The sequence below is a fragment of the Rhodotorula paludigena genome (assembly GCF_050403205.1).
Source record: "Rhodotorula paludigena JCM10292 DNA, Rt_paludigena_JCM10292v1_ctg61, whole genome shotgun sequence".
Classification (NCBI taxonomy): domain Eukaryota; kingdom Fungi; phylum Basidiomycota; class Microbotryomycetes; order Sporidiobolales; family Sporidiobolaceae; genus Rhodotorula; species Rhodotorula paludigena.
Window position 1 is genome coordinate 1 of NW_027481397.1, and position 26,435 is coordinate 26,435.

Here is a 26,435-nt window from a genome sequence, read left to right on the forward strand (position 1 = left end):
CCGGCGAGTGAACAGGAGGCGGCGGGTGTCCACCACCGCCTTTCTTGAGGCACTTCGAGATTCCCCAGGGCGTCTTGGTGCACTCGTAGTGCTTGGGGCCTATGACACAGCAGCGAGTGAGCACAAAGAGAAAGGAGAAGGCAGATGCACAGCAGGAGGGAAGCAGAACGCACAGTGCATAGGGCCGTGCCAGTCCTTACCGCCGCACTGGCCCCATGGCTCAGCAACACCGCCATCGCCTTCATGGCCGCCCTCCTCGCCATGCCCGTCGCCATGCTCCGGGATCTTAGTGCACATCGACGTGCGGTGACTTGTCTTCTTGCACTCGTAGCCTCCGGGACCTGCGCCCCATCAAACCCATCGCTCGTCAGACTTCGATGCCACTCAATCTGATGTGAGGGGGATGCACGCACACATAGTGGGGCCGAACCAGCCGTCGCCGTCGCACTGGTGGTCAGGCTCGGCGGTGATGGGCACGCAGAGCGAGAGCTCGCGCTTGATGTACTTGCACGTGTGGTGCTCAGTGCCTGTGTAGTGGAAAGTCTCGACAGTCAGGACCTCGGATGCATCAGGTGAGAGGCGAGCAAGGTCCAAGGCACATTTGGTCGGGCCGTCGTACCACTTTCCGCCGCACTGCTGCCATGGACCGACGGTGTGCTCTCCCTCCTCGGTGCGCTTGGCGAGGAGTGCGAGGTCGCCCGCGTCGAGCAGCGAGCGAGCGTCGAGGACGAGGTCGGCCGTGTCGAGCGGTGCGGCGCGAGCGACGAGGGCGCCCAGAGCGAGTGTGACGAGCGGGAGCGAGAAGTGGACCATCGCGGCCGGAAAAAGAAGCCCAAGAGGGCGAACAGCGAGCGTGGGAGGAAGAGTGGGAAGGCAGTGAAGCGAGAAGAACGAGCAATGTCCCGTCCGGGGGCGAGGTCGACAGAAGCATGGGATCCTCGACGCCTGGCCCCGTCACCTCGGAAATGCGCTCGCAGGTGATCGAGGCCGCGGGACGCTCAAGGGGAGAGGTGTCATCTCCGCTGGCAAAGTGGCAGGGATGCGGGACTGACGAGCGGCTCGAGCAGCTGGACTATGCGATCGATTCGGGTGCGCTTGCCTGGCTGGGGAGTTGTACTGAGCTGACGAGACAATGTCGCGCTGGTCAATCTGCCTCGGATTTCCGTGGTAGCGAGCACTGTCCAGTGTGAGATGAGGGCAGCGCAGCCGTTCTCTGAACGCCTCTCGGTAGCAGAGACGATTCTCTGAGAAGAAGACAAACTCAGCCAGCTCGAAATCCTCTGCAGCGGAGCAACAATGTGTGCAGACCCAGCCGACGGAGCGTCCGGACGGGTGGAGCGGGAAGCGCAACTTGGGAGGCAGGCAACGGAAGCGCAGCCCGGACCGATCGAGGTCACCCTTCTGCTGCTCAGCGTCTCAGAGTACGGGCGAGCCAGGCTGCCCGAGCCAATCGAGGAGCCGGACGCAAGCATGGGCCGGCCGGGAAGCAAAAGTGGTCGGCCGAAGGGCAAGAGGCGCGAGCCGCGCGCGGTCCGAGGACGTGCACTGGCCAGCGTCGCAGCAAGGACAGCACTGGGCAGCACGCAGCGCGTGGCAGTCTCTTGAGTTCGCCCAGACAAGCGCTCTCGCAGCAGCAGTCGCTCTGTGCGCGGGACCGCAGGTGCCCTCGCCGCTGTCACGCTCATCATCTGACCGCCATCGTCGCTGGCCACCAGGTCCGCTCGTCCAGCCGAGGCACGACTCCGATGGCTGACAGATCGTCCTCACCGCTCGCCTCTCTTTATTCGCCGGATCAGCCGGGAAGCCTGCGAGCCCAGCAGCATAAGAGCGACGGATCGACATGTCGACATGTCTCTCCCCCTCGCATCTTGCGGCGCAGGCCAGACATCGACTTCATCTGTCAGAGCCGCGGCTCTGGGAGCTCGAGTTGCGCGCTGCATTGCGGATGATTCGCCACTAATTTCTGCAGATCCTCGCGGAAGGCCGACCAGACGCTGCCGCACGGACGAGGGGGCCAAGGCACTGCTCGCTGCGCTCGTCTCCTGCCTTGAGCCTGGCTGAGCGCTTCCAATGCGTGTACGCACGACGAATCGCAACACGGCTCAGGTCTAGCCTCTGTAAAGAGCCAGAAGCGAGCAGACGGAGAGAGGACGAAGCCGGTCGAGGCGGATCCGAGTCCCGCCTCGAGCCAGCACAGCTCATGGCAAGCACCCCTCGATCTTCGACCCTAGAAAGCAGCGAGAAAGGGGTAGCTACTAGTGCAAGGGCCACTGCGAGCCGCAGTCGAGATTTGGGGGCAGGCACTGCTCGCGGGACCGACTGGGCGAGCGCGGCGGCTGCCAGGAGAGGTCGCGAGCCCAGTGCGACTCACAGTGAAAAAGGGTGACCCGAGTACATAAGCGTGTGCAGATCAGGTCCCGCCACGAGCCAGCGGACTCTAGAAGCGCCTCTGTCTCGCCGAGCGGAAGCCGGCCAGCCGCGCCTCGTCCGATGCTCGCGCCCCGCCGGGCAGCCTCGCGAGCAGAGCCAGTCGAGATAGATGGTCGAGGGCTATGTTACAGGTACATGCGGGATGTGCAGTGTGGCGAGAAATGGGGACGGGTGCGAGGGCGCGAGGGCCGGTCTAGTCCATGCGGGCCTTGAGCCACCGCTTGGTCACCTTGTCCTGCGAGGACGAGAGGGCGATCGTCAGGTCCGAGTGTGTTTTGGGGCAGTGAGGAGGTGCGTGGGCCTCGTTTTCATTCGGAGAGCCACCTCGAGCTCATCCAGGCCCATCCGCCAGCGAGCGACTCCTCCGCGGGTGGTCCATCGACTCGCTTCAAAGCCGCCGACACGCTCCCACCCGGACTCGACACGAGCAAACGCACCTTCTCGATGATCCACACGACGGCGCCCCACCCCGAGTAGGCGTCGCGGTCGACGGCGTTGAGGAGCGTCTGCGACACGGTCTCGAACAGGTCTTCGGGCGCGAGGTCGGGCTCCCAGAGCGACTCGGCCATGCCGAACAGCTTCTCGCCCGCCGTGCCCGAGACGACAAAGTCCTGCCGGGGGCGACGACGTGGCGCGGGAGGCGCGAATAGCGAGCGGTAGGCGGGAGAGGCGGTTGTCCGAGCGGAAGGGCGGCGGGAAGGCGATGATGCGGACGAACGGGAGGAGGACGGTGGCGGATGGCGCAGAGGACAAGCAGGCGGTGTAGATATTCGGTTAGCACGACGAAAGACAGGAAAGAGGAGAAAGGAGGACGCACCTTTGCAAAGTTGATGCACCCGATCAAGTCTGTTGCCGCGATGAACGGCTCGTCCTTGCTGTTCAACCCTGTGGCGCCAAGAAGGTCAATGAGATGCGCCTCAGAAGACGAGTGTTGCAGGAAGGGACGCACCTGCAATCACCGGCTCGACGAAGTACGGCCCAAACCTGGGAGGGCGAAACGGTGAGCATGCAGCGCCTTTCAAAGCGTGCAGGAGTCGGCTCTTCAAAAGCCGACGACGCCGCGACACGCACGACCGGACGGCAAACGCACCTCCGCTCGTACAGGGTGCTGGACACGAGGTGGCAGAACGTCTCTGGCTCGATGGTGCGCTCCTCCTTCATGCTGTACAGGTTGATGCGCTGGCGCAGCTTGTCGCGCACGGTAATCGTGTCGGACGCGAGGCCGGGCAGGCCGTAGTAGGTGCGGTCGGTCGCAGAGAACACCTGCAGTTGCGCGAAAGGTCAGCCGGGACAGTCCGCGCATTCGCAGCGGTCCTCTGCGCCTCGCTCGATTTAGGCAAGGCTGCGGTGCGCACCTTTTCGAAGTTGCATGCGACGGTGAGGGCCTGGTTGCCGAGGCGGAGGTCGCACGCGATGGCGACGCAGTTCTTTCCGACCATGGCGATGGCCGAGCCCTGTTCTCGCGCAAGGCCGAGCAGACGGCAGCAGCATCGCACGGACGAGTGGGAGGCAACGAGGACGGGCAACACGCAAGCGGTGGGGAGGGAGGACGCGGTCAGCTCGCGCTCCCGGGGCTGCAGCAGTGAGGGAGAGCAGACGCACGCCGTTGAGTTCCATGATCGACTGCGGGCACGCACGGCAGCGCGTGTGCGAGGGAGCGTCAGCATGCGGCGGTGACGGCAGCGGAGGGAGGACGACGACGAGCGCACCATCCTGGGCGGGGCTGCTTCGAGCTGGGGTTCTGTCGAGCCGAGTGTGCGGGTCTGTGGTCGCTCGGAAGCTCTGTGCAGGCGCGTGCAGCCGGGTGCAGAGTGAGCGAGTGCCCGACTTGGCGGCGAGCGAGCGACGACGACGACGACGAGCTGACGCGGTCCGCTCGCTTGCAGACGCGCTGAGCGGGGTTGCGTAGGCTCACAGGGTCCGCTTGCATGCTCTCGCGAGTATCGCACTCGCACCAGCTGCTCCCACTGCCGTCGCCTCGCTCTTCCTCCTCGTCGTCCCGTCAAGTCTCTCTCGTCAGCGCAGCGAGCGCTGCCTGCAGCCAAAGGGGCAACCAAGCCCACTTTCCGAGGGACTCGCTGCACTACAGACTCTGCGCTACATCAGACAGGCCGTCCCAGCTCCGGATGCTAAATTGAGCGCCCCTCCCTGCCGAACCTCGTCTCCGCTCGACGTCGGAGGTGGAGGCGATCCTGGCTCTCCTTCCTTTGCCACTGCTCTGCTCTTGTCTGTCTGCACTGCACTTGCTGTCGCAGCTGACGGCTCCCCTGCTCTGCTGACGAGGACGATACCATGTCAGCCGGCTACACCTCGGGCCGGCCTCTCGACCACACCGACTCGTACGCCCTGCGCGGCGAGGACGATCTGCACCACCCTGACTCGGCGCTCCCGTCTCGCGCGCCCTCCCCCGCTCCTCGAGCACCACTCGGCGATGATGACCAGCGCACGCTCGCGAGCGGCGGCGGCGGCTCTGGCCATCGAGACGTCCCAGCCGGAGAGAGTGGAGACAGGCGTGTGAGCGACGTCGAGAAGGGCCTCAAGCACGGCCAGGAAGGCGTGAAGCGGGACAAGTCCCGGGACCCCGAGACGCGGGAGTGGAAGGACGACGTCGTGACTTTCGACTCCAAGGACGATGTGCGTTCCCCTTTCTTCGCGCTCAGAACGGAGCCATTATGTTCATGCGTGTTACCACAGCCGGCGAATCCAAAGAACTGGACAATGCGGCGGCGGTACCTGCTTGTCGCCCTCCTTGGCTTCACCACAAGTGCGTCGGGCGACCACTCCTACACGACTGTTCTGGACTGACGGAACTTTGCGTGCAGTGAGCTCCACGTTTGCATCCTCGATCTTCTCCACCGCGACCGCCGCCGTCTCGCAAGAGTTTGGCATCTCGACCGAAGTCGCAACGCTCGGCACGTCGCTCTTCCTCTGCGGCTTTATCCCGGGTCCAGTCATCTTCGGCCCGCTGTCCGAGATGTACGGCCGCAAGACCATCTTCAGTACGTGATAGCTACTCTTGCGACGAGCACTGCTTGCGACTCTCAAGGAAGGAGCAAAGTGGCAGTGCTGACTCGATTGGAATGCGCCGTGCTCCCTGCAGTCGGGACTTTCATTTTCATCTGCTTTTCGGCAGGTACCGCGACAGCGAAGGACGTTCAGACCATTATGCTCACTCGCTTCTTCGGTCCGTCCATCTCGCTCGCACCATCTCTCGTCTCTCTGAATCAGCATCCTGACGGAAATGTCTCATGGCATTGCAGGAGGTATGGGCGCGAGCGCTGCACCGTCTGTCGTAGGCGGTGCGCTCGCCGACATGTTCGACACGCGCGAACGAGGTGCACTACCCGTTCGATTCCCTGTTCCCGTCCCTCTGACTGACACGACACTGCATCGGACAGCTACCGCCGTCGTCTTCTACAGCTTGGCCATCGTCGCGGGGCCGACCGTGGCGCCCGTCATTGGCTCGGCAGTCACATACTCGTACCTGGGGTGGCGCTGGACCGAGGTACGTTTTCCAGCCCAACTCTGCTTCGCTTTGGTCTTTGTACCAGCACGGATTCGCGCAGAGCGCCCGTGAGTTACTCCACCGGCATGGACTGACGCGTCGTCTGCGCAATCACGCACGCAGTACCTCGTCGTGATCATCTCGTCCGCCGTCGGCCTCGTCTCGGTCCTCCTCGTGCCCGAAACCTTTGCGGCCGTCATCCTCACGCGCAAGGCGCAGCGGCTACGGCTCAGGACAAAGCGCTGGGCGCTGCATAGCAAGCGTGAGTGGTCGGTTTGCCTCGAGAAGGGGGGGTCAGCGCGGCCTTCTCTCGTTGACTGACGACTGCTTGCCCCTTGCAGACGAGGAGAACGACTTTTCGCCGCGACACTTTGTCGAAAAGAGTGCGCATTTTCTGCCAAAGCCACGTGAACTGCTTTCTCACGCTCTCCCGCGCAGCCGTCACCCGCCCCCTCCAGATGCTCGTCAAGGAGCCAATGGTCCTCTGCATCTGCATCTACAACTCGTTTGCGTACGGCTGCCTGTACCTCATGTTCTCGGCCGTGCCCATCATCTTCGAGGAAGGGCGCGGGTGGACCCCCGTGCAGACAAGCACGACCTTCCTCGCCGTGCTCGTCGGAACCCTCATCGCAGCGTCGTTCAACTACCTCTACGGGCGATTCTACTTCGCGTGCGCAATGCTCGAATTTCGATACCACCCGCTTCCGCAGCTGACGCCCGCGCGCTCGCAGTGCGTACATGGACAAGCACGACGGCCATTCGACGCCCGAGATGCGCCTCGGGCCGATGATGGTCGGCGGCGTCACCTTCCCGCTCGGCTTCTTCCTCCTGGGCTGGGCGTCGGTCGCAGGCAAGATCATCGGGCTTGTCTTCATCGGCATGAGCTTCTTGCTCATCTTCCAGGTGCGCCCTTTCCTTCTTGTCCCGAGCGCGAACGCATCCTTGATGGTCTTACTACAGGCCGGCATCAACTACCTCCTCGACATGATGACCGTCAACGCCGCCTCCGGTCCGTCGAGCGCTCCCTTCCGCTCCGTAGCTCTGCCTCTCGTCCCCCGAATGTCTGACATCTGCTCTCGCACGCAGCCGTCGCCGCCAACACCTTCCTTCGCTCCATCTTCGCCGCCGCACTGCCCCTCGTAGCCATGCCGCTGTACCACAACCTCGGGCCCGGGCGCGCGTGCAGCATCCTTGGCGGGATCGCCGGCGGACTCGGGACCGTGCCGTTCTTGTTCTACGGTGCGCAGCTTCTCATGCTTCTCGGCGAGAAGTCGATACAAACGGAGCTGACCGATGCTCGAGTGCGTTCAAACAGTATATGGACCGCGGTTGCGCGCCATGTCGAGATTCGCGAAATCGGACTAGACGTTGACGTCGTGCTAGAATGTGCATTCAGTTTGTGAACAAGCCTGCGCATGATGATGCGAGAAAAGGTGTTGCGTTGCTTACGCACTTCGAAAAGATGCGAGAGAGGTTGACGACCTCGCAGAGGGACGGGCAAGCAGGTCTACCTCTCGCATCACCCTCGCCGCACTTTTCCAGCTTTGGGTCAGCTTCAAGACATCGCAGTGTGTCCTACGGACCAGCGAAATGAGCTCGCATTCGCCTCTGCTGCTTTGGCTTGCCTGCGTCCCCTCATCAGTTTCTCGCGCACGTCAGATCTGTCTCGCGTTCTGCCCTCAGTCCGAGACTCCGTGGAGGAACTCCATCGCCGCTGGACTTTGGTTCGCACTGCTCGTTCGCCGCTCGACCCTTGGGAGGCTACCGTTCGACGAGACATCACGCCGCAACGAGACATCGCATTCGAGAGCTGCGTCTCCTCTTTCTCCTCAAGGGTCACGGCTCGGGCGCCTTTTCGGCCTGCCATTGCAGCGAACGCGCTCTGTCGACGCGTCCCGACTGACCACGCGCTCGTGCGGGCTCGATCGCTGGCACTCGAGGCGCAGTTAAACGAGTTGGCGCCTCCCTGCTCTCGGCTTTCCTTCCAAATGACTCGTTCGCCCAGAATCCGAGTCGAAGCACAAAGCAATCGTGCGAGCCTCTGACCCACAAGGTCGGGACTGCCACCTGGCGCTCTCGAGAGAATGACCTCGCCCGCCCGCCTCTCTCGCTCCTTTCTCTCTCTTCTGCCACTCCCCCTCTCCTCACCTGCTCCCCCGTCCACCTCGTTCACTATGCTCCCTTTCTCGCTCTTCTCCCTCGCAGCCGCCCTGCTCACCTCGACCACCATCTCGTCGTTCACCACCGTTCACGCACTCGCCGCTCCGCAAGAGGCGCAGGGCTACAAGGGCGGTGGCTCCGAGTGGGGTCACGACGGCGGTAACAAGGGCGGCCACGGCGATGACAAGGGCGAGACCGACGTCGGGCCCTGGGGCATCTGCAAGAGCAAGGGCGACAAGAAGGCCCTCAAGTGTGCGTGCTCCAGTTCCTTCTCTTCGCTTCACCCCGACCTGACCTTCAGCTCCGGTCGTCCGCCTCGCAGGCAAGAACGCCGACAAGTACGAGTGCGGCCTCGCCGAGGACGGCAAGTACCGCTGCCTCGAGAAGAAGAAGGAGCACGGCGGCGGGTACGAGCACGAGGTCGCCCAGCCGGGCAAGACGTGCGACCCGTCCGGCTGGAAGGCGCCCAAGACGTGTGCGTGCTCTCTCTTTCTCGCTGTTTCACACTCGCTCCTGCCCCGTCGTCCACGACTGACACTCTTGCTCACTCGTCGGCGCGCAGGCACCAAGAACTACCAGTGCGCCAAAGGGTGGAACGGCAAGTACACGTGCGAGAAGGCGGACAAGGGCGAGGACAAGGAGGACGCCAAGGGTGGCGAGAAGTGTGACCCTCACGGCTGGTCCGCGCCGAAGAAGTGTGCGCTCTTTTCCCTCCAACATCCCTCGGCGTCTTTCCGGTCACCCTCTATTCTCGACTCTCGACTGCACTCTGACCACGACTCTGACTTCCGCTCGACCTTGTCTCGTGGCCCGCAGGCGTCAAGGGGTACTCGTGCAAGGAGCAGAAGAAGGGCGGCTACAAATGCGAGAAGGAGGAGTCCGAGCCCGGCCACGACTACGAGAAGGAGGTCGCTCAGCCTGGCCAGAAGTGCGACCCGTACGGCTGGACCGCGCCCAAGAAGTGTTCGCCTCGCCTGCTTTCCTTCGCTGTCTCGCACTCTTCCAGCGAGATCTGATCACGCTCGCTCGCTCGCAGGTACGGAGAAGCACGAGTGCTCAAAGGGTCAGAACGGCAAGTACACGTGCGAGAAGGTTGTCAAGCACGGCGACGACGAGGACAAGACGGTTAAGCCCGGCGAGCAATGCGGCGGCAAGGGCTACTGGGGCCCGAGCAAGTGTGCGTCTCCGTCTCTCTTGATACTGCCGCTTCGACGCTGACTCGTCCTGCTCGAGCAGGCGGCAAGGGCTACGAGTGCAAGCCCGTCGACAAGAAGGTCTGCACCAAAGCGTCGCCGTGGGGCAACTAGGCGGTGCGTCCTTCGGTGCAAGTGGGTCTTCCTTCCGCACTTCGCTTGGCTGCAGCCTAAACTACTCAGTCGCGCGCAACGGCTTCTCGCTCACACCATCCTTGTCAGAAGCGCACCTGGCAGGCGGCGAGTCGCCGCTCACTCCGACGCGCCTCGACCCACTCCAAAAACGTTTCCCTTCTTCCCTGCCTCGCCCTCTCGCTTGCTCCTTTCCGCTCGAATCGTTCCCCTCGCTCGCACCGACAAAGCCCCACGTTGTCAAGGCTCGTCTTTACCTATTCATGCCGTCCTGTCGCTCCCTCGGAGGTGCTAAGGCCCACAATTCGCTCTCCCCATTGTACATCTCTTGTCTCGATCCCATCTCCCCTCTCACCATTGTGCATCTCTTGTCTCGACCCTATCTCCCCGGAATTGGACTGCACCAAGACCGTGATAGTTGCAATCATGCGCCGCTATGCCGTCTTCGAGTAATTGTCGACCGTCGAGACACGTCCCTTTCGCCAGATAAACTGGCTTGCCGGACTGCAAGTCCGCTTCCAAAGCTGACAGCACGTTTCGCTCGTTCTGCCATCAGACTGTCCTCCCCCGTGCCGGGTGGACTCCTCCTTCCGACGGCTGACGCGCATTTCGCCTGGCTGCAGCCCATTCCTTCTTGGTCGGGCGCAACGGCTCCCCTCATACCTTCCTAACCTGTCAGTAGCGCGCCTTTCGCTCGGGCTTCGATCGGACTGAACCGAGGCGTCGAGTTGCACTCCTCTTGAGGATTGAGCGAGGCTCGTGAGCAGGGAGCGAGAGGGCCGAGCACACCATCTCGTTGTCCGCAAAATCGCATGTACTGTCCTTCCGCCATCTCGACTACACGCCCGCGCCCCAGATCCACGCGTCCTGCCCGGCGTACGCGAGCACGTTCTTGGTCGGGTGCCACGCGAGCGCATCGGCCGGCGCGCCGCCGCTGACGGGGAGGACGTGCGCCTCGGACAGGGTCGGGACGTTGTGCTGCGCGGTGTGTAGACCGACGCGGTCAGCGCGGAACGCGGCTGACGAGGAAGAGAGAGGGAAGGGACGCACGATGTGGATGTTTTGGCCCGAAGAGGACGAGGCGAGGTACGCGCCGTCATGCGAGAAGCGGCAGGTCCGCACGTGGTCGCTGTTCGGCAAACCAATTCCAGATCAGCTGGAAAGCACGAGAGAGCTCAGGCGCGGCGGAAAGTGCGAAGGGAGAGGCGCACTCGTGTGCGCCGGACGTGGCAACGCAGGTAAAGTCTTGCGTTTCCCACAACGAGAGCGTCGTGTCGTTGCTACCGAACGCCATATACCTGTGCGTTGAGAGCAGGCCGAGAGCGAAGCGTTAGCACAGGACCAAGCGGTGTACGCCGCTGTAGCGACTTGGACACAGACGCACCGCCCTCGTGGGTCGAGGTCTCCGACGGTGATGGGCAAGTTGGCGACGGGAATCGAGTGTACGGGCTCATTCGAAGGGAAGGCGACAATCTGGGCGTCACCAAACACGAGCGTCGTGAGGAGAGTGCTGTTGTGCGAGAAGAAGGCTTCGTTCGTCTGCGCGCTCCTTCGTCAGCTATATGACTCTGCCGACAAGCCCTTCGAGCTCGCAGGCTTGAGGGGAAGCGTGGGAAGCGCACCTCCTTTGGCATGCGCGTTTTCCGGATGACAGTCTGCTCGTCCGCATCAATCCACATAATGTCGTCGCTGCGATTGCCGACCACAAGGTATCGCCCGTCGGGCGACCATGTCATGGTGATGTTCATGCCATTCGTCTCGATCACCGATGTTGGCTTCGATCCTTCTGCTCGAGAGCAGTGCACGGGTCAGACGTTGAGAAGGCGAAGACGAGCGGAGTGAACGCACGTCGCAGGTCCCTGCAAGTACTCGATTGTCAGCATTTTCGCGTTCCTACGGGCACTGTGGGTGATCGAAACACACCAAAATCGCAAACCCTTGTCTTGCGCTGTAAGAGCACAAGCAGCATGTCAGCTCTGAGATCCAGAACAAACTACGAGCCCGTGCGTACAGCAGCGCGGCTCGTCGGTCGGAACAAGCTCTAGCTGACGCACCTGCCGAGCTGACAGTCGCCAACCTCTCCGGATGAGTCGGGTTCCACCGCACGACGCTGATCTCGCCCGTATGCCCTCGGTACTCCGTCCCGCTCCGCACGTCTGCGCAAGACGCAGGTGTCGTCAGCACGCGCGACTTGCTTGAATAGCAAGAGACTGTACGCACCCTTGTCCGGGAGGAAGATGCGAAGCGACTTGTCTGTCCCGCCTGTCGCAAGTCGCCGCCCGTCAAGGTTCCCTGCGTCGACACCGATCTCCGACAGGTCAGCTTGAGCTCAACAGAGCTGGAAGGAGGACAAGGGCGATCCGTCGTCGACGCACAGGCTACGCTCCTGACGCGGTCTCGCCCCGTTCCGCTGCCGATGCGGCGCGCGGTGAAGCGCGAGAAGTCCTCTCCCGCGCTGGACGAGCTAGACGCGATCGCCATGCCGGGTGCGAGCGAGTGGGGCGAGGGAAAGGGAGGAAGCGGTGATGAAGATGGAACGAGGTGGGAACGGCAGCTGGAAGTCGGAGGCTGCTCTGGTGCACTTAAATAGAAGCTCAAAGGCGGCTGGAACTCTCCCTAGCCTGATCGAGCGAGCGAAGCAGAGTGTGCGGATGTCAACGACGACGAGAACACCCGGAATCTCGCCTTGTCGACCGGGATTTTCGGGTTCAAGCCAGCCAGGGTGTCGAGAGTACCGTTGACAGACTACCGAGAGCACCCGGCAGACCCAGAGATACGCGCGAGGCCGTGTTTGTCGCTCGCTGCACGCGTCTCGACTCCTGTCCGGCCGCGACGCGTCGAAGGCGATCCGAGCGGCAATGGCGCCGAGGAGAGCGGGAAACGCGCGCCCCATTAGCGCACTTGTAGACTCGGCTTACGCGTCCTCGCTTTCGCCGGCTCACAGCAAAGGCCCTGTCGCGACCGGAAAGGCGTCGCTTCTCCACTACTTCTCGTCGTCGCCCGCCGTCGCGTCCTCGTCTGCGCAGAGCAGCCAGGCAGCGTCCAGCTCCCCGATAAAGGCCCCGGCCGCAGCCATGCTCGGCCGCACCCGCTCCGAGGGCGCAGACGACCTCGCAGCTGCGTCCGGCCAGGACCGCACGCCGCGCGCAAAGGCGCTGCGCGGGACCCAGTCGCTCAGTGCAGTCCACGAGGTACTCGCGAGCACGCGCACGAACGCGGCGACGCGCTCGCGGACGGCGTCCGCCTCGTCCCAGTCGAGTCTCCTCTCGCCGCCGCTGCAGCCCGTCTCCGGGCCCAGCGGGGTCAGGCGCTCGCCCAGGAGCAAGCTGCAGCCCTTGCGGGACGAAGGCGAGGCCGGCGAGCCCGACCGGGCGCGTGTCAAGGCCGAGTCGATGTCGCCGTCGAAGCAGACAGACCGCTACCCGCTGCGCTCGCCGCCAGTGCGCAGGGAGGAGTCAAGTGCACGGTCGGGCAAGGGCAAGGCGAGAGAGATCGAGATCCCCGACTCGTCGTCCGAGGCAGACGGGCCCGCCGTCGGCCCCTCTGCGTCGTCGTCTTCACGCGCATCTGCCTGGGCTCTGCGAGACTCGGCGTCGCCGCGCAGGAACCCGCGCAGGGCCGGCCACAACGACGTCAAGAAGGACTACAAGGTGTCAATCCGCCTCGACGGGACTCAAGAGATGAACTTGACCCGCTCGTCGTCCTCGCCTTCTGGCTTGTCGAGGACCGCTTCCCCTCCTTCCCGCAGACGCCGAGCGAAAGTCATCGACTTGCAGAACATCGACGAGGACAGCGACGACTCGGACGACGACAGCGAGATCATCATCATCCAGCCCCTGCCCAAGGCAGGCCGCGCGCGCTCAGGGTCTGGCACCGCTACACCTCGCGCGGTCCCGCCCGCCGCCGCCCCGTCGCCCGCGCGCGGCTCGCCGCTCATCAAGCGCGAGGTGCTTTCGAGTGCCGCGCCTTCTTCGCCTGGCTTGGCCAGGCGGAAAAGCCCGGGCCCTCAGACGAGCGCGCAGAAGGTGGTCAGCGAGGTCAAAGCCATGCCTCCGCCCGCCTCGCCGCTCAGCAAGACCACTGCACTTGGTCCATCGACGCCTACCCGCGCGTCTGGCAGCCGAAGCGCGGGCAAGCAGGGTGCGCGCGCCCGGAGCATCTCGTCGGCGGGCCTCGCGCCCGTGGTCGAGCTTCCGCACTCGCCTCGCTCGCGTGTCACAGCGCTCGCTTCGCCATCGACGACGCCCCGCGTCGCCATCACCGGTGCTTCGTCCTCTCCGCGCGCCACGGCGGGTGCCGTGCAGCATGCGAATGCGTCGCCGTCGCTGGCAGGTCCCTCTGGCCTCTCTCCCGCGCGCTCCGTCAAGCTTTCCGCCACCTCGCCCTCGACGCCGCGCCGCACCATCTCGCTACATGTGACCGGGACCGGCGCGCCTCTCGCCTCTTCCTCCGCCTACGCCGCCTCTCCCTCCGGCTCGCTCTCAACCAAGTCGCCGCGCCAGCAGCAGCAGCGGTCTCTTACCGCCGCCCATCTCGCCGCTCTCCCTCCCCGCACCCCGACCGGTGGCCCGTCGTACGTGCGCGACCCGTCCGGCTCGCCCCTCTCGAGTCTCGCGCCGACGCCGCAGAAGCCGCGCTCGCGCGCGTCGACGCTGTGGACGGACGATCGCACGCCGGGGACCGTCGGGCCGGACGGGCGCACGGTCGTGCACCGGTTCGAGCTGGTCCTTCCCGTGTGGAGCGGGCCCGCGAGAGGGGCGCCGTCGCCGAAGCAGGTCGTGAGGCGGAGACCGCGCTTCGGCAAAAGTGGTGCGGGGGAGGTGCGGAGGGCGAGGGAGGCGCCGACGAGCGAGTGGGACGCGTTCATGGCCGAAGAGGGGGAGGGCGAGTCGAGCGACGACAGCGACAGCGGGGATGGCGATCAGCGTGCGGGCACGCCCTCGCCCGCGAAGCGCGCGCGCCGCCGTGCGCCCGCCTCGTCGTCGGAGTCGTCGTCGGGCGCCTCCAGCTCGAGCGAGTCGGAACTCGATTCGGACGCGGAGGAGCTCCGTGCGATGCTCGCGCGCGCAAAGGCCAAGCGCGAGGCGGGCGAGGCGGCCGCTTCGACGGCAGAGACCTCTCCCTTTGCTGCTGCGCCGGGCGCGGCGGGGTCTGCGGCGGGAGCGCCGAAGAAGCTCGCTGCGGAGGAGGACGAGGAGGAGGACGAGCTCGCCCCTCTCGGCAGTGCGCGTCGCTCGACCCGCGTCAAGCATGCGACGCAGCACTACAACCCGAGCGGCAAGCGCTCCACCTCGTCTGCGACGCCCGTGCACAACGATGCCGGCTCCTCGGCGCCGAAGCGCCGAAGCGCCGCCAAGGATGCGCTCGGGCTGCTCAAGGCTGCGCCCGGCGCGCGCGGGTCGGACCTCACGTTCGACAAGATCCTGCGCGAGAAGCAGGCGCGCGAGAGGAAGGGGCATGGGAGGGACTGGTACGACCGCATGAAGGCGCAGCTTGGGCTGGACAGCGATGCCGAGGACGGTGACGAGGTGCGTCTGCGAAATCGTGCAGCTCATCGGACGGACTGAGCTGACTCGTCCCTCGCACGTTGTGCAGGACCTCGATGCCCGCTCCGATACGTCCGACACCTCGGACCTCGCCGACCCCTCGTCGCTCAGCAAGCCTCTCTCCGCCTCTCGCGTCGCCCTCGCTCTCGCCGCCGCCGGCGACTCGGACGACGACCTTCCCGCGCCTGGATCCGTTGCGGCCAAGGGCGCGTCGAAGCAGGCCAAGGCGGTTGAGCGCGTTCTTCAGGAGGAGCACGATGCTGCTCGGAAGAGGAGGGACGCGGAAGGCGAGACGAGGGAGGAAAGGAAAGAGAGGACTGTGTGGAGCGAGAAGGAAGTCTGGGTCGCTCGACTCGATGTGACTGCGTGGACCGGGGAGGGCTGGAAGGGACGAGTTGCGCGGGCGCTCAAGGGTGCGTTACGCTCTTCGGCCGTGTCTCGCCGCTTGGCTGCAGCGCGATGCTGACTATGTTCAGTGTTGAACTGCGCAGACGGTCTCGCGGACGCTTCCACATTCCCTTCGCCCATCACGCTCCTCTCGCGACTCAGCCGGCCGGACCCCAGCAGCGTGGAGGACTACTGCGCTGTATCGCAATGGTTACTCTCAGCAAGTGCGTCCCTAATCTCTACGCTTTCGCGGTTCCAGCTCACGCCGTTCGTTGCAGTCTGCCATCCTTCCACACCGTCCGGTCTCGCCGACCGCCTCATCGCGCTCGTGCATCGCACCGCTTTGCACGCTTCGCGCTCGACCTCCGCTCCGTCCCCACTCTCAGCCGACCAGCTCGTTACAGCGCTCGTCCGCCTCGGTGCCAGCCCAACTCTGCTCAACAAAGGAGTCGGGCCAGGCGCGAACGGCGATGCGAGCGAGAGCGACGTGATGGACTTCGACGGGGACATCCAGTCGGGGTCGGAGGGGTCGGACGTCGTGGTCGTTGGGCGGGAAGATCGGCACGAGCTCGTCGCAAGGTGGTGCAAGGTGGTGCAAGCGCTCGGCGGTGTCTCGTGCGTGTCCCCAGGCTCGCAAGCCGCGGTCTCTTGATCTGACCCATGCACCTCGCAGGTTGCTGCTTACTGAGCATGACGCTGCCCAACTCGTCGTCGTCTGCATTCGCCTCTCGCTCGACCCGCATTCCTCGACCTCCCGTTCCGCTTTCGAGTGGACGCTCCGCGTGTTGCTCGGTGCTCTCTCTGGCATCCCGCACGCTGTGCGTTCATCCGCATCCATGACACGAGTAGTCAGTACCGCTGACACCTACGCTGCAGCTCAAGGCCGTCTTTTGCGAGCTCGTCCAGCACTACCGCTCGTCGCGCTCGCGGCTGCAGCTCGCCGTTCTGCAGACCCTGCCGCACGACTCTCCGGCGAACAAGGACTTGCGCCGCTGGCTCGCCTGGTCGTTCCTCGCCGCGCCTGCAGCAGTCGACGATGCGCTCGCGAACCCGCCGAACTTCAGCGACTCGACCCTCTCGCCGCTCCTCACGCTGCTCAATTCGCCACACTCGACTAGCGCGTTCCGCCTCCTATCTAACAGCGACAGCGACCCCTCTCCCGCCAAGGACGTCGAGCTCGCGTACCAGACGCGGCTCCTGGTCCTCGCGCTCTCGTCGCTCGACGACCCGCTCATCGCGCACTCTTCGCGCATCGAGTCGCGCGCGACACTCGAGTCGCTCATCGACCGGCTGCAGCGGCTCGACGCGCGCATCCGCGCCGACGTCCGCAAGGGTCTCATGGTCGAGCGCCTCGTCGCCAAGAACCTCCTGACGGCGCTCGCGCACTCGCTCACGTACCAGCTCCGGACGGCGAGGGGCCAGAAGGGCGGGTTCGGACTCAGCGAGGAGGACGAGGGCGCGATCGCCAGCGAGGAGCGCGAGTCGAAGCGCGTCAAGCTCGACGAGGGCCAGACGACGCTTTCGTTCGGTCCCGCTCCGCCAAAGCAGTCGTTGGTGGTACCGGCGCCGGACGCGGAAGAAGTGACAGAGGTCCAGCGTTGTCGGCGCGAGCTCGACAACTTCCCGCCGTTTGGCAACCGCAGCGGGACCGGCGCGGCCAAGAGGTGGGGCGAGCGGGAGAAGGCCAAGGCGCGCCTGGCCGCCGGCGAGGCTGCTGAGGCGGCGGCTGCTGCTTCTGCTTCCGCGTCTACTACGGGCGCCGAATCGCCATCGACGTCGGACCAGGAGATCGAGGATGAGCTGTTGAGGTCCCTCTGAGGCGGTCTCGCCTCTCCTTCCCCTGACACCCTCTCGCATAACCACTGTACCTTTCGTCTTTCCGCTCCATCGCATGCTCTGCATAGCATCCTGTTACCCATAGCGTACTGAACGATGACAAACGCTTTCTACACCTGTGCTCTCCCGTCTCGTTGCCTTCCCGCTCAACTCCGCGAGTTCCCCGCCGCGCTAATCTTGTCGCGGTTTTCGCCCTAGACTCCAACGGGTGGGACCACGGATCCTGCTGCCGCCTCGAGACGACGACCGCTGTTCCCACACCGTCTCCCGCTGTACTCTCTCCCGCTCTGTTCTCGTTCCCATCGTCGTAAAACGCCCACCGAGCGTGCCGCTCGACCTCCCACGGTGCAAGGAGCCATCGCGCAGCTGCACGGCGGGGCCGGACGTGGTACCTAGCTAGCGTACGGACGGCGAACAGGAGAGAGGGAGAGAGCGACGCACGTTCCGTCGCGTCTGGCGAAGATGCGGCGCATGTCACCGTAGGTCACGGTCGCAGCGGGGAGCAGGAAGCGAGCAGAAAGAGTCACGTGATTGGACACGCAGGCCAGCGCAGCAACATCAGAAAAAGGGCGAGAGCGAAGAAGACGAGGAGGAGGGAGGAAGACGAGCAGCAGCCATGGAGCGGTTCGAGCGAGATTGCGCGCAGTAGCGCGAGTGTAGCAGAGTGCAGTCCGCGCAGTCTAGCTCAGCCTAAGCAGAGTCGAGAGAAGCGGCAGAGGGCAACCTCTCCTCGTCGTCGTCGTCGTCGTCGTCGCTGCGCCGTCTTCGCTCTCGCGCCGAACGAGCTGCGATGGCCGACTCGTCGTTTGCGCACGCCCTCTCGGTGTGGAAGGGTGCGCCTGCCCCTGCCCTCGTCTCGTCTCGCGTCGCGCTGACCGTCCTGCCCCACCTCGACCCGGAGCAGAGGTCAGCCTCGCCGACCTCCAGCGCACCATGGACGCACAGGGGCTCGAAATCGTAGAGGGCAGCAAGGAGAACCTCGTCGGCCGCAAGAACCTCGCAGAAAAGACGCGCGGTCCGTCGACTCGTCCGCCTCTCGCCGCGTCGAGCAGCCGTCTGGGCAGCTTGAGCAGGGCGTACGATCGGTGGAGCCTCGCAACTGACTCTCTGTGTGTCTCCCCGCAGAATTCAAGAAGGTCCCGGACGACGAGAAGCTCCCGCTCTTCAAGACGCTCCTCAAGGGTTCGCTCAACTCGCCTTACCACACCCTCGCTGTTCCTGCTGACCCCTTGCTGTACACAGCGTATCAGGGCGAGATTGACAACCTGACGCGCCGCGGCAAATTCGCCGAGAACGCCTTCCTCAGCGTGTACAAGCTCCTCGCCGAAGCTCCCGACCCCTATCCCCTCCTCGATGCCGCCGTCGTGCGTCTTCCCGGCTCATCCTCGCACCCCTACAACAGAGCTGATTTCTGCCTTCGCACGCAGGACCAAACGGCGCGCGCGAGCGAGGCAAAGGTGCTCGAGTCGGAGCTCGCGCGCTCAAAGGACGAGATTGCCCAGCTCAAGCAGCAGCTCGTAGAGTCGCAGGCGGTCGAGAAGGAGCGCAAGAAGCTCGCCGACAAGGTCGAGCGCCTCGAGGGGCGGGTGCGTCGTGTTTCTCGCTGCCCTGTGGAATTCGTCTGTTGGTCGGAACAGAAGGCTGTTGATCACAGACTGTGCACAGATGGAGGACATGATTCAGGAGAAGGTGTCGGCGAAGGAAGCCGAGCTGCACGCGACATACGATGAGCGCCTGCGGAACTACGACGAGCGGTGCGTTCCCCTCCATTCTCGCCTTTCTGTACGGAATCGATTTTGACATTCGCGCTCCACAGCGAGAAGGATCTGCAGCGCCAAGTGACTGTCGCGCGCTCTCAGCTACGCGAGCTGCGCACAACGGCGGATACGAACCAAGCGCGGCTCTTCGACCACTCCCAGCGGCAGGGTGCGTCCTACTCAATCTCCCCTTTGCCTTGACTGACCCTTCTAAATCTGCGCTCCGACCGCAGACCAGGAAACGGTCGCACGCCTCGCTGAGGCAGACCTCGTCGCCAAAGACCTCGAACGAGCGAACGCGCGCGTGGCAGAGGTCGAGCGGAGGAACGAGAAGCTGCGCGCCGAGATCGAGGCTGTGCGGAGTGGGAGCGAGAGCGCCGAGCGGTGAGGTTTCCTGTGCGCACTTCCTGTATCAAGTGCTTCGGCTGACGAGGCAGGGGCGAAACAGCGTCACTGCGCTCGTGGCGCAGGTGTCGGACCTCCAGACGGAGGCGTCGCGCCTCATGCGCTCGCTCGACGCGCAGAAGGACGCGTCCGAGTCGGTGCGCGCCGAGCTCGTCAAGAAGGTCGACGTGCTCGAGCGGGACCAGCAGGTCAGGGACCGCGAGATTGACGCGCTCAAGGACAAGGTGCGCCAGTTTGCCGACTACGACGAGGTCAAGCGCGAGCTCGAGATCATGAAGGTGCGTCTCTCGCTTCTCATGTGCTCTTCATGGCGCCGCTCACGGACATGACGTGCCGCAGTACGTCGAGTTTGCTGGGATGGACCTCGACGACGTGCCCGGCGAGTCGGGCGAGACAGTCGCCGACCTCGTGCGGCTGCCCGACCAGCACCGCGGCAAGCCGCTCGAGAACCTCCTCATGGCCAAGAACCGTAAGCTGCAAGACGAGGTGACGGCGCTCCGCGTCGCGCACGACGAGCTCGCCGCCGCGCACCAGGGCGTCCTCGGCGACTTTGAGGCGCTCCAGGCGCGGTGCGACGAGCAGCGCGCGCTCGTCGACCGCCTCGAGAACGACTTGCTGCGCATCAACGAGTCGAGGGGCGCGGGAACGGGAGGGCAGGGTGGGACGCCCGCGGCGGCGGCGAGGGAGGATCCGCTCGCGGGCTTGCAACTGGGGAAGAAGGTGCGTCGTACGGCGCGCGTCCTGTCTGATGGCTATCGAACTGACGCCTACCGTGTGCGCAGCCGCAAGACGCAGCTGCACCAGCGACGGCGGCGCCGTTCCAGTCGTCGGCGGAAACGTCCATCCTCCCCATCATCACGTCGCAACGCGACCGCTTCCGCCAGCGAAATGGCGAGCTCGAAGAGGTGCGGACGATCACTTGTGCTCTGTTGCGGCTCTCGACTGACCACCTCGCGCCTTACAGGAGCTCCGGCGGCAGTTCAACACGATCTCGGAATTGCGCGGCGAGATCAAGTCGCTGCAGACGGACAACCTCAAGCTGTACGAGAAGGTGCGGTATCTGCAGTCGTACCGCGACGAGGGCGGCGCCATGGCTGCGCGCGCCCAGGCCGGCTTCTCGAATGTCGTGCGCGGCGACGAGGAGCTGGGGAAGTACCAGAACAAGTACGAGGAGAGCATGAACCCGTTCGAGGCTTTCCGTGGACGAGTGCGTCACTTCTCTCCTCGTTTCTGATAGCGCTAAGCTGACAGCGAGCCGGCGCGCAGGAACGAGGCCGTGCGATTCACATGCTCAACCCGCTCGAGAAGGTCCTCCTCTCGCTCTCAACCGTCGTCCTCTCGAACCGCGTCACCCGCAATCTGTTTGTCCTGTATGCCTTTGGGCTGCATTTCTTCGTCGTGTCGACGCTGTACAAGTATACCCGCTCGAGCGAGGCCGCCGAGCCTGTCATCCCGCCTATCTAGCGGTCCTCACCCCATCTCATTCATAGCCAGCCGAGTCTTGTTGTAAACTCAGGTCGCAGTACATAACGAGTCTTGGGCTAGCCTGTCAGCACTTGCGACACCAGCGAGACTTGACCCCGAAGTTACCGAGAGAGCTGCCTGCTTGCGCGCGCATACCGCTTCTCGCGCCCTGCGTAGCGCTCTCATACCTATCTCAGACGTTTGCAGATCATGCGTGGAGCTCGAAGGAGCGGATGTGCGCACGCGGACCTCCATTCAGTCGCAGGGATCAAGAATGGATAGAGAACTTGAAAGCAGAAGACAAGCATCGACGGTCTGTCCGGCTCAACAGAGAGTCGCCGCTCGGAACGAGAGAGCAAACAAGAGAAGCGCGGCACGGGAGAGGGTGAGCTGAAGTGCAAACGGACAGGAAGAGGCGGTTCGGAAAGGCCGCACACCCAGTTGCACAAGTAGAGACTGCTCTGCAAATTTGCGGACGACCACGACGGGCTACTTCCTCTTCTTGAGTGGATTGGCGGCGTGCAAGGTACGTCTGACGTTGCGGCGGATGTGCTCCCATGTCTCGACCGAGGCCTGGCATCCGAAGATCCGCGGTTCGGGCGGCGGCAAGCGCTTGATCTCCTGGCCACAGCCGTTCCGCTCGTGCTCGCGCTCCTCTTTGGCGTTTTGCTGCTTGACCCGCTCCGCAGCCAGGTAGTAGAGGAAGGGATACGCCAGAACGGTCGCCGTGCGCTTGTCGCCGCCCTGCAGGAGGCCGAGGATGTGAAACTCAGGAAGCACGTGGTCGGCGTCTGCACGCGTGTGGGAGAAGACTGCAGAGTTCAGGCCATAGCATATGCAATCAGCGCTGGCTCGCTGCAGAGGAGGCGGTTTGTGTTACCTGGGAGCGACGAGGCGACTTTGCCGCGATCATACGTGTAACTGATGGGAAATTCGATGTGCGATAGCACTTCAAGAACAATCAAGTGATTGCTCGTCGCGCGCACAGCTACGTTGGGAGTGGCATGAGCAGCCGGATCGACAATAGCGGGACTGGCAGGCGCACCGAACAGGATGTAGTCATCACCCGTCCACGTCCAGGCAAGTTGCCCGATAAAGCGAGTCGGATCGAGGAATGGCGGCTGGTGCGCGGTCACAAAGGCGTCGCGCTCTTCTCGCTGCCCAGACAAGAAGCGTCAACAGACGGCGGCAAGAGGAGCGGCTGGAAACCTACGCGGTCCGCCATGTGCTTCCAAATGGACTCGAGCGTGCTAAGCTCGGAGAGCCAGTCTTGTGCGCGTGCAGCAAGGTCATGCCGGCTAATAACCTCGTGAGGCGTGGTCGCGGCCATGAGATCCCCCAGCTTCGCGCGTACATGGGCGAAAGCCCTGTCAGGGTACTTCTCAAGGCGCGACGCAACAACCTGGTCGGAGCGCCCGGCATTGCTGTACCAGACGAGCCAGCTGTGGAGTTTCTGTATGAACAAAGAGGATCTGCCGCCACAAGCAAGGTACTGATTCGCACCTGTCATGCTGCTTGAAATGAGGCACCTTGCCGGTGGCTGGCCAGACCTCCCACCAGTGGACCCAGGACCAAAAGGTCAAGGCTCTCGACAAGAGTGGCTTCACAGGTGCGGTCGGGACGCCATCGTTCGCGGACGGCTTGAGTCGCATGAGCTGATTGATCCCGATCTCGAACACCGGAACAGTGCCATCATCGACGAGGGTGTCGTGCTTGCGCCTGAGAGGCGCGTCGACTTCGTCCTCGTTCGGCTCGAGCAAGACTGCGGTAGGGCCCTGAGCGTGCGAAATCTCGTGCGCTATTCAGGCGCATCCGTCAGCACCGCTCGACTACTACTGATAGCTGAGGGCCGTTACGCACCGGCGAGGGTAACAACGTAGGCGCCAGGCGGAACAGCCAGGCCTGCGCGGCGCATGAGGTTGTGCAGGCGAGTCTCCGCCGACGGCAAGACATCGAGCTCCCGCCCGTCCTCGTGCGACATGGCGGGTCGAACGTAGGTAGGTGAAGGCGAAGGACAAGAGCGAACGCGCAGAAGAAGAAGAACAGGTCCAAGCGAGCTAGCGAAGCCCCGCCTTAAGCTGTCACGGCAGGTCCGCGGTGTCGCGAGGCAGTGCGAGAAGGGGGTGACAGGAGTCACGAGAACGACACGCTTTTAGCCGTCAGAAGTGCGGCCAGGCGGTGCTCGCGGGCGTGCCTTAGTAGGCGGTGTCGAGGCGGGGCACTTGGACAGCGATAGCGGTGCCGCTTCTGATCGATGCCGCTCGAGGCGAGACAGCCGGGGAGAACAGCCACACGCAGCCTAGAGCGCCCGGCGACACGCGGGTTAGACAAGGAGGCATGCCGGGACCCTCAGAACCGGAGGAGACGCGAGCGTGCGGGAAGCCGGAGGCGTGGGGAGACAGCGGAGTCCGAAGAGACGCAGCAGGTGAGCTGTTGGCAGCGATACAGAGAGGCAGCACAGCCCAGGCAGGATCGGCGGGACCGTCGACGAGGAAGAGGAAGCAGAACTTGAAGAGCGATAGCGAAGCGGCGCGACGGGGATTGTCTGCGCCCGCACTCATCGTATCCTCCTGACGCTCAGCGCCCCACTGCAGACGCTCGGACTGATTTGCGCAAGCCCAGTCTCCTGCCGTCACAGCGCGCCTCGCGGGAGACCGCCGACTCTGAGGGACCGCGTTCACTGCTCCTCGCTTCGACTCGCCAAACAGGCGCTCCGCCGAGCTTTGCGAATAGCTGAGATTGTGCTTCAAAAGGAATCGAGGCAAATGCAGCGCTCCACTCTTGCTTCCTGCGTGCCTCCGCCGTCAATCCGCCGTGCTTCTCCTGCTCAAACTGATGAGCGCTTCTGCGGTCACTCAGGCCAGCAGATGCTCTCTACAACCTGCTGCGTGACATCAACGTCGCTATCTTGGTGTCTGCGGGCAGGAACGCCCCGCAGGATGTCGGCGACGAGCCGTGAATGTAGCCTCTTCAGGTCAACCACCTTCACGAAGCTATGCTTCCGCTGCTCGGGCTTTTACAGGCTCCCCCGAACGGATGTTCTGCGCCCACAGATGACCGAGCTCTTCCGGCTCAAGGCTCCTCCGCTGAAGTCTCGCGATCCGCGTGTGACGGACGACTCGTCTCGCCCTTCGAATGGGTTATCGGACGCTATGAGCCCTCGATAGGGACGACACCGTCCCAGAGGGTGCGTCGTGCTAGAAGGCGGAGCTGCAGAGGCCGTGGCAGCGATCGCAAGGGCCAAGGAGCTAGCGGCGGAGGCTTTAAGCGAATCCGCAGCGGGAGCGCGAGCGCCAGAGCAGAGTGGCGGCTCATTTTCTATGCTTGCGCTTGCAGACGATTCGCTCGAGGGGCATTGACGGGCTGAATCTGCGTGCGTGTCGACGGCAGCTGGCGGCGGAAGTAGGGGACGCGGCGTCGCACGATGCAGTATGCGTGCTTCTATGTATCGCTTCCGATACACTCTGCCTAAGCACGTGGACGGCTGGAGCTCTAGCATACGGAGACGTCCCGATGCATTGTATCTATTTCAGCCGCATCGCGCCGTCTATATGGTCACCCAACCTCCCCCTCGGCTTCTAAAGCCGCCATCACGCCCTCACGGCAGCAAGCTCCCCTCTACCCCGTCCGCCAGCTTTGCGACATAGATGCGGTCCTCGGCAAGGATGCACACCCTCCCTCCGGGGCACAGGCAGAAGTTGGCGCAGTAGCGCGTTTTGGGCGCGCGAGGATGGGGGAGCGAGGCTGGGAGCGCGGGCGGCGGGAGGAGGATCTTGCCGAGGAGGGTGCCGTGGGCGTTCCAGATCTATGATGGATTGGGAGCGGGTGAGCGGAAAGCGTGGACAGGAAGGAAGGGAGGGAGGACGGACCGAGACGCCTTCGCCTGTGCCGCTATAGACGTTGCCGGCCTTGTCCGTCTTGATGCCGTCCCTGAAACACCAAAGTACCAGAGTCAGTACAGCCACCGCAAATCGCCAAGCTCGAGCGCATCTTGTATGCAGACGAGACTAGCCGACTCACGGCACGCCGGCATCGCAGTACGCAAACACCCTGCGATTCTCGAGCCTCGGTCCGCAGTGCTGGTCCTCGCCCTTGGCCGGGTCGGGGCGCACGACGTCGTACACGTAGATGCTCGCCGGGCGCTGCGGGTCGAGCGACCCGTCGCCCTTGATCAGGCCCGTGTCGGTGATGTAGCAGAGCGAGCCCTCGTGGTTGAAGCAGACTGGGTATTGCGCACACTCGTCAGCCTGCTTGTGCGCTGATCGGGGAGCGAAAGAGGCTACGCACTGCCGTTGGGCATGGCGAACCCGTCCGCGACGCAGCGGACCTCGCCCGAGTTGGGGTCAAAGCAGTACACCTGGTTCGGCATCTGCGGCGGGTGGTTCCGGTACCCGGGCGAGCGCTGCATGTAGTTGTACGTCGGATCGGTGAACCAGATGGTCGCGCCCTCGACCGCGTGCTGCGACAGGTCCGACGTCGGGTGCGGGAAGGGCGGGAGGATCGCGACGTCGTTGATGGCGTTGAAGAGCCGGCCGTGGTAGTTGTTCAGGATCGGGCGCGACTCGTACGGCGGGAACGGCGACACGACCGAGAGCGACGAGGGGACGTCGTCTGTGCCCTGGCAGCAGAAGAGCAGCTGGTCGCCCCACCGAATCCCGCCGTTCGACGCGACGACCGTCTCCTGTGCGTCTGCGGCCGGCTGCGGCGAGATCAGGTCCCAGCTGGACGAGGTAGTCCTCGACCCGCCCGCGGGCTCGAGAGCGTCGAGGCGGAGCTTGCCGATCTGATTGCGGAACTGCGGGTTGCAGTTGGACGTGAAGAAGACCTCTTGGGTCTCTGCGATCCAGATGCCCGCCTCGTGGAAGAGCGGGTAGCCCTCGTCCTCGTTGGACGCGATCACCTCGAGCGAGGGGTCTGCGCCGAGAAGTCTGAGGAAGTCGCGGTGGTACGCGACGAAGGGCTTGCTCGGGTCGAGCGGGGCGATGAGCTCGCCCGTGTGCGGGTTGTGGGCGTGGTACGACGGCTCGAGAGGGTCACGGGCGAGCGGGCCGGGGAGGACGGAGTAGCGCTTTTGCGGGTACCACTGAGCCGTAGCGGGCAGCTGAGCAGCAGCAGAGTCGGCGATGGCCATAGTGCAGGGCTCAGTAGGGCGAGACGAAGCGGAGGAAGCAGAAGAAGCAGAGCGCGAGGACAACGGCCCGACGGCCGACCACGAGCGATGTGGGGGCTGCTCGAGCGCGAGCCTGGTGAGCGGGTGCAGTGCTTGTTTGGAAGCGTGACAAGGCTGGTACGGGGGACGGCGCGGCGCGGGAGGGTGAGTGTTGCGCTGCCTATCGGAAAGCGAGAGACCTCGATCGGCAGGCCGATGAGCGAGCGAGCTACCTAGCGGAGAAAGTCGAGCTCAGGACGGGGCAGAGGGGAGGGAGCGGCTGGCGGTGGGACGCAGTAGAGTGCTGGAGAACCAGAAGAGCCAGCTACCAGCGCGAGCTAGACTCTACCGCAGACTGCCCGCCGTACTTGCGCGTCTGCAGAGGGCTGCACCGCCTCGCTCGCCGTCGCCCGCCGTGCGTCCGTCCGCGACCGCGCGCGGCCCCCGGCCCAACCCTCGCCGCGTCTTGAC

General features: G+C 64.2%; 9 protein-coding genes across 9 annotated transcripts; 4 read left to right on the forward strand and 5 right to left on the reverse strand.

Annotated features, from left to right (window-relative positions):
- JCM10292_003777 (uncharacterized protein) lies at positions 1 to 813 on the reverse strand (the record flags this gene model as incomplete). Its single annotated transcript, XM_076651943.1, has 4 exons — positions 1 to 99; positions 174 to 341; positions 414 to 527; positions 600 to 813. Coding segments are annotated over 4 exons (595 nt in total), but the record flags the coding sequence as incomplete, so codon positions are not given.
- A 1,810-nt stretch (positions 814 to 2,623) lies between these two features.
- PUP3 (proteasome core particle subunit beta 3) lies at positions 2,624 to 4,142 on the reverse strand (the record flags this gene model as incomplete). Its single annotated transcript, XM_076651944.1, has 8 exons — positions 2,624 to 2,665; positions 2,868 to 3,041; positions 3,248 to 3,315; positions 3,380 to 3,414; positions 3,521 to 3,693; positions 3,786 to 3,884; positions 4,033 to 4,053; positions 4,140 to 4,142. 8 exons carry the CDS (start codon positions 4,140 to 4,142, stop codon positions 2,624 to 2,626), a joined length of 615 nt encoding a protein of 204 aa, XP_076502469.1.
- Positions 4,143 to 4,722: 580 nt separating this feature from the next.
- JCM10292_003779 (MFS transporter) lies at positions 4,723 to 7,300 on the forward strand (the record flags this gene model as incomplete). Its single annotated transcript, XM_076651945.1, has 13 exons — positions 4,723 to 5,064; positions 5,125 to 5,194; positions 5,253 to 5,429; positions 5,531 to 5,614; positions 5,691 to 5,765; positions 5,829 to 5,935; positions 6,059 to 6,197; positions 6,277 to 6,318; positions 6,374 to 6,605; positions 6,667 to 6,838; positions 6,896 to 6,944; positions 7,022 to 7,174; positions 7,251 to 7,300. The coding sequence occupies 13 exons, from the start codon at positions 4,723 to 4,725 to the stop codon at positions 7,298 to 7,300; spliced, it is 1,692 nt and encodes a 563-aa protein (XP_076502470.1).
- Positions 7,301 to 8,109: 809 nt separating this feature from the next.
- Positions 8,110 to 9,402, forward strand: JCM10292_003780 (uncharacterized protein; the record flags this gene model as incomplete). The annotated part of the gene is made up of 6 exons (XM_076651946.1): positions 8,110 to 8,347; positions 8,418 to 8,570; positions 8,658 to 8,792; positions 8,912 to 9,058; positions 9,132 to 9,272; positions 9,332 to 9,402. 6 exons carry the CDS (start codon positions 8,110 to 8,112, stop codon positions 9,400 to 9,402), a joined length of 885 nt encoding a protein of 294 aa, XP_076502471.1.
- Positions 9,403 to 10,257: 855 nt separating this feature from the next.
- On the reverse strand, positions 10,258 to 11,901 carry JCM10292_003781 (WD40 repeat domain-containing protein; the record flags this gene model as incomplete). The annotated part of the gene is made up of 10 exons (XM_076651947.1): positions 10,258 to 10,398; positions 10,471 to 10,549; positions 10,632 to 10,718; positions 10,805 to 10,959; positions 11,043 to 11,206; positions 11,269 to 11,279; positions 11,344 to 11,368; positions 11,475 to 11,576; positions 11,641 to 11,712; positions 11,796 to 11,901. The coding sequence occupies 10 exons, from the start codon at positions 11,899 to 11,901 to the stop codon at positions 10,258 to 10,260; spliced, it is 942 nt and encodes a 313-aa protein (XP_076502472.1).
- Positions 11,902 to 12,278: 377 nt separating this feature from the next.
- JCM10292_003782 (uncharacterized protein) lies at positions 12,279 to 17,171 on the forward strand (the record flags this gene model as incomplete). Its single annotated transcript, XM_076651948.1, has 6 exons — positions 12,279 to 14,948; positions 15,016 to 15,379; positions 15,458 to 15,577; positions 15,632 to 15,968; positions 16,027 to 16,171; positions 16,230 to 17,171. 6 exons carry the CDS (start codon positions 12,279 to 12,281, stop codon positions 17,169 to 17,171), a joined length of 4,578 nt encoding a protein of 1,525 aa, XP_076502473.1.
- Positions 17,172 to 17,979: 808 nt separating this feature from the next.
- Positions 17,980 to 20,815, forward strand: COY1 (CCAAT displacement transcription factor COY1; the record flags this gene model as incomplete). Its single annotated transcript, XM_076651949.1, has 13 exons — positions 17,980 to 18,022; positions 18,094 to 18,204; positions 18,315 to 18,371; positions 18,432 to 18,553; positions 18,617 to 18,775; positions 18,855 to 18,943; positions 19,006 to 19,115; positions 19,180 to 19,330; positions 19,395 to 19,629; positions 19,691 to 20,071; positions 20,134 to 20,256; positions 20,316 to 20,558; positions 20,618 to 20,815. The coding sequence occupies 13 exons, from the start codon at positions 17,980 to 17,982 to the stop codon at positions 20,813 to 20,815; spliced, it is 2,022 nt and encodes a 673-aa protein (XP_076502474.1).
- A 489-nt stretch (positions 20,816 to 21,304) lies between these two features.
- Positions 21,305 to 22,796, reverse strand: JCM10292_003784 (uncharacterized protein; the record flags this gene model as incomplete). The annotated part of the gene is made up of 5 exons (XM_076651950.1): positions 21,305 to 21,627; positions 21,861 to 21,972; positions 22,029 to 22,257; positions 22,319 to 22,613; positions 22,676 to 22,796. 5 exons carry the CDS (start codon positions 22,794 to 22,796, stop codon positions 21,305 to 21,307), a joined length of 1,080 nt encoding a protein of 359 aa, XP_076502475.1.
- A 1,617-nt stretch (positions 22,797 to 24,413) lies between these two features.
- On the reverse strand, positions 24,414 to 25,946 carry JCM10292_003785 (SMP-30/gluconolactonase/LRE family protein; the record flags this gene model as incomplete). Its single annotated transcript, XM_076651951.1, has 4 exons — positions 24,414 to 24,620; positions 24,685 to 24,745; positions 24,836 to 25,037; positions 25,103 to 25,946. The coding sequence occupies 4 exons, from the start codon at positions 25,944 to 25,946 to the stop codon at positions 24,414 to 24,416; spliced, it is 1,314 nt and encodes a 437-aa protein (XP_076502476.1).
- Positions 25,947 to 26,435: the final 489 nt, after the last annotated feature.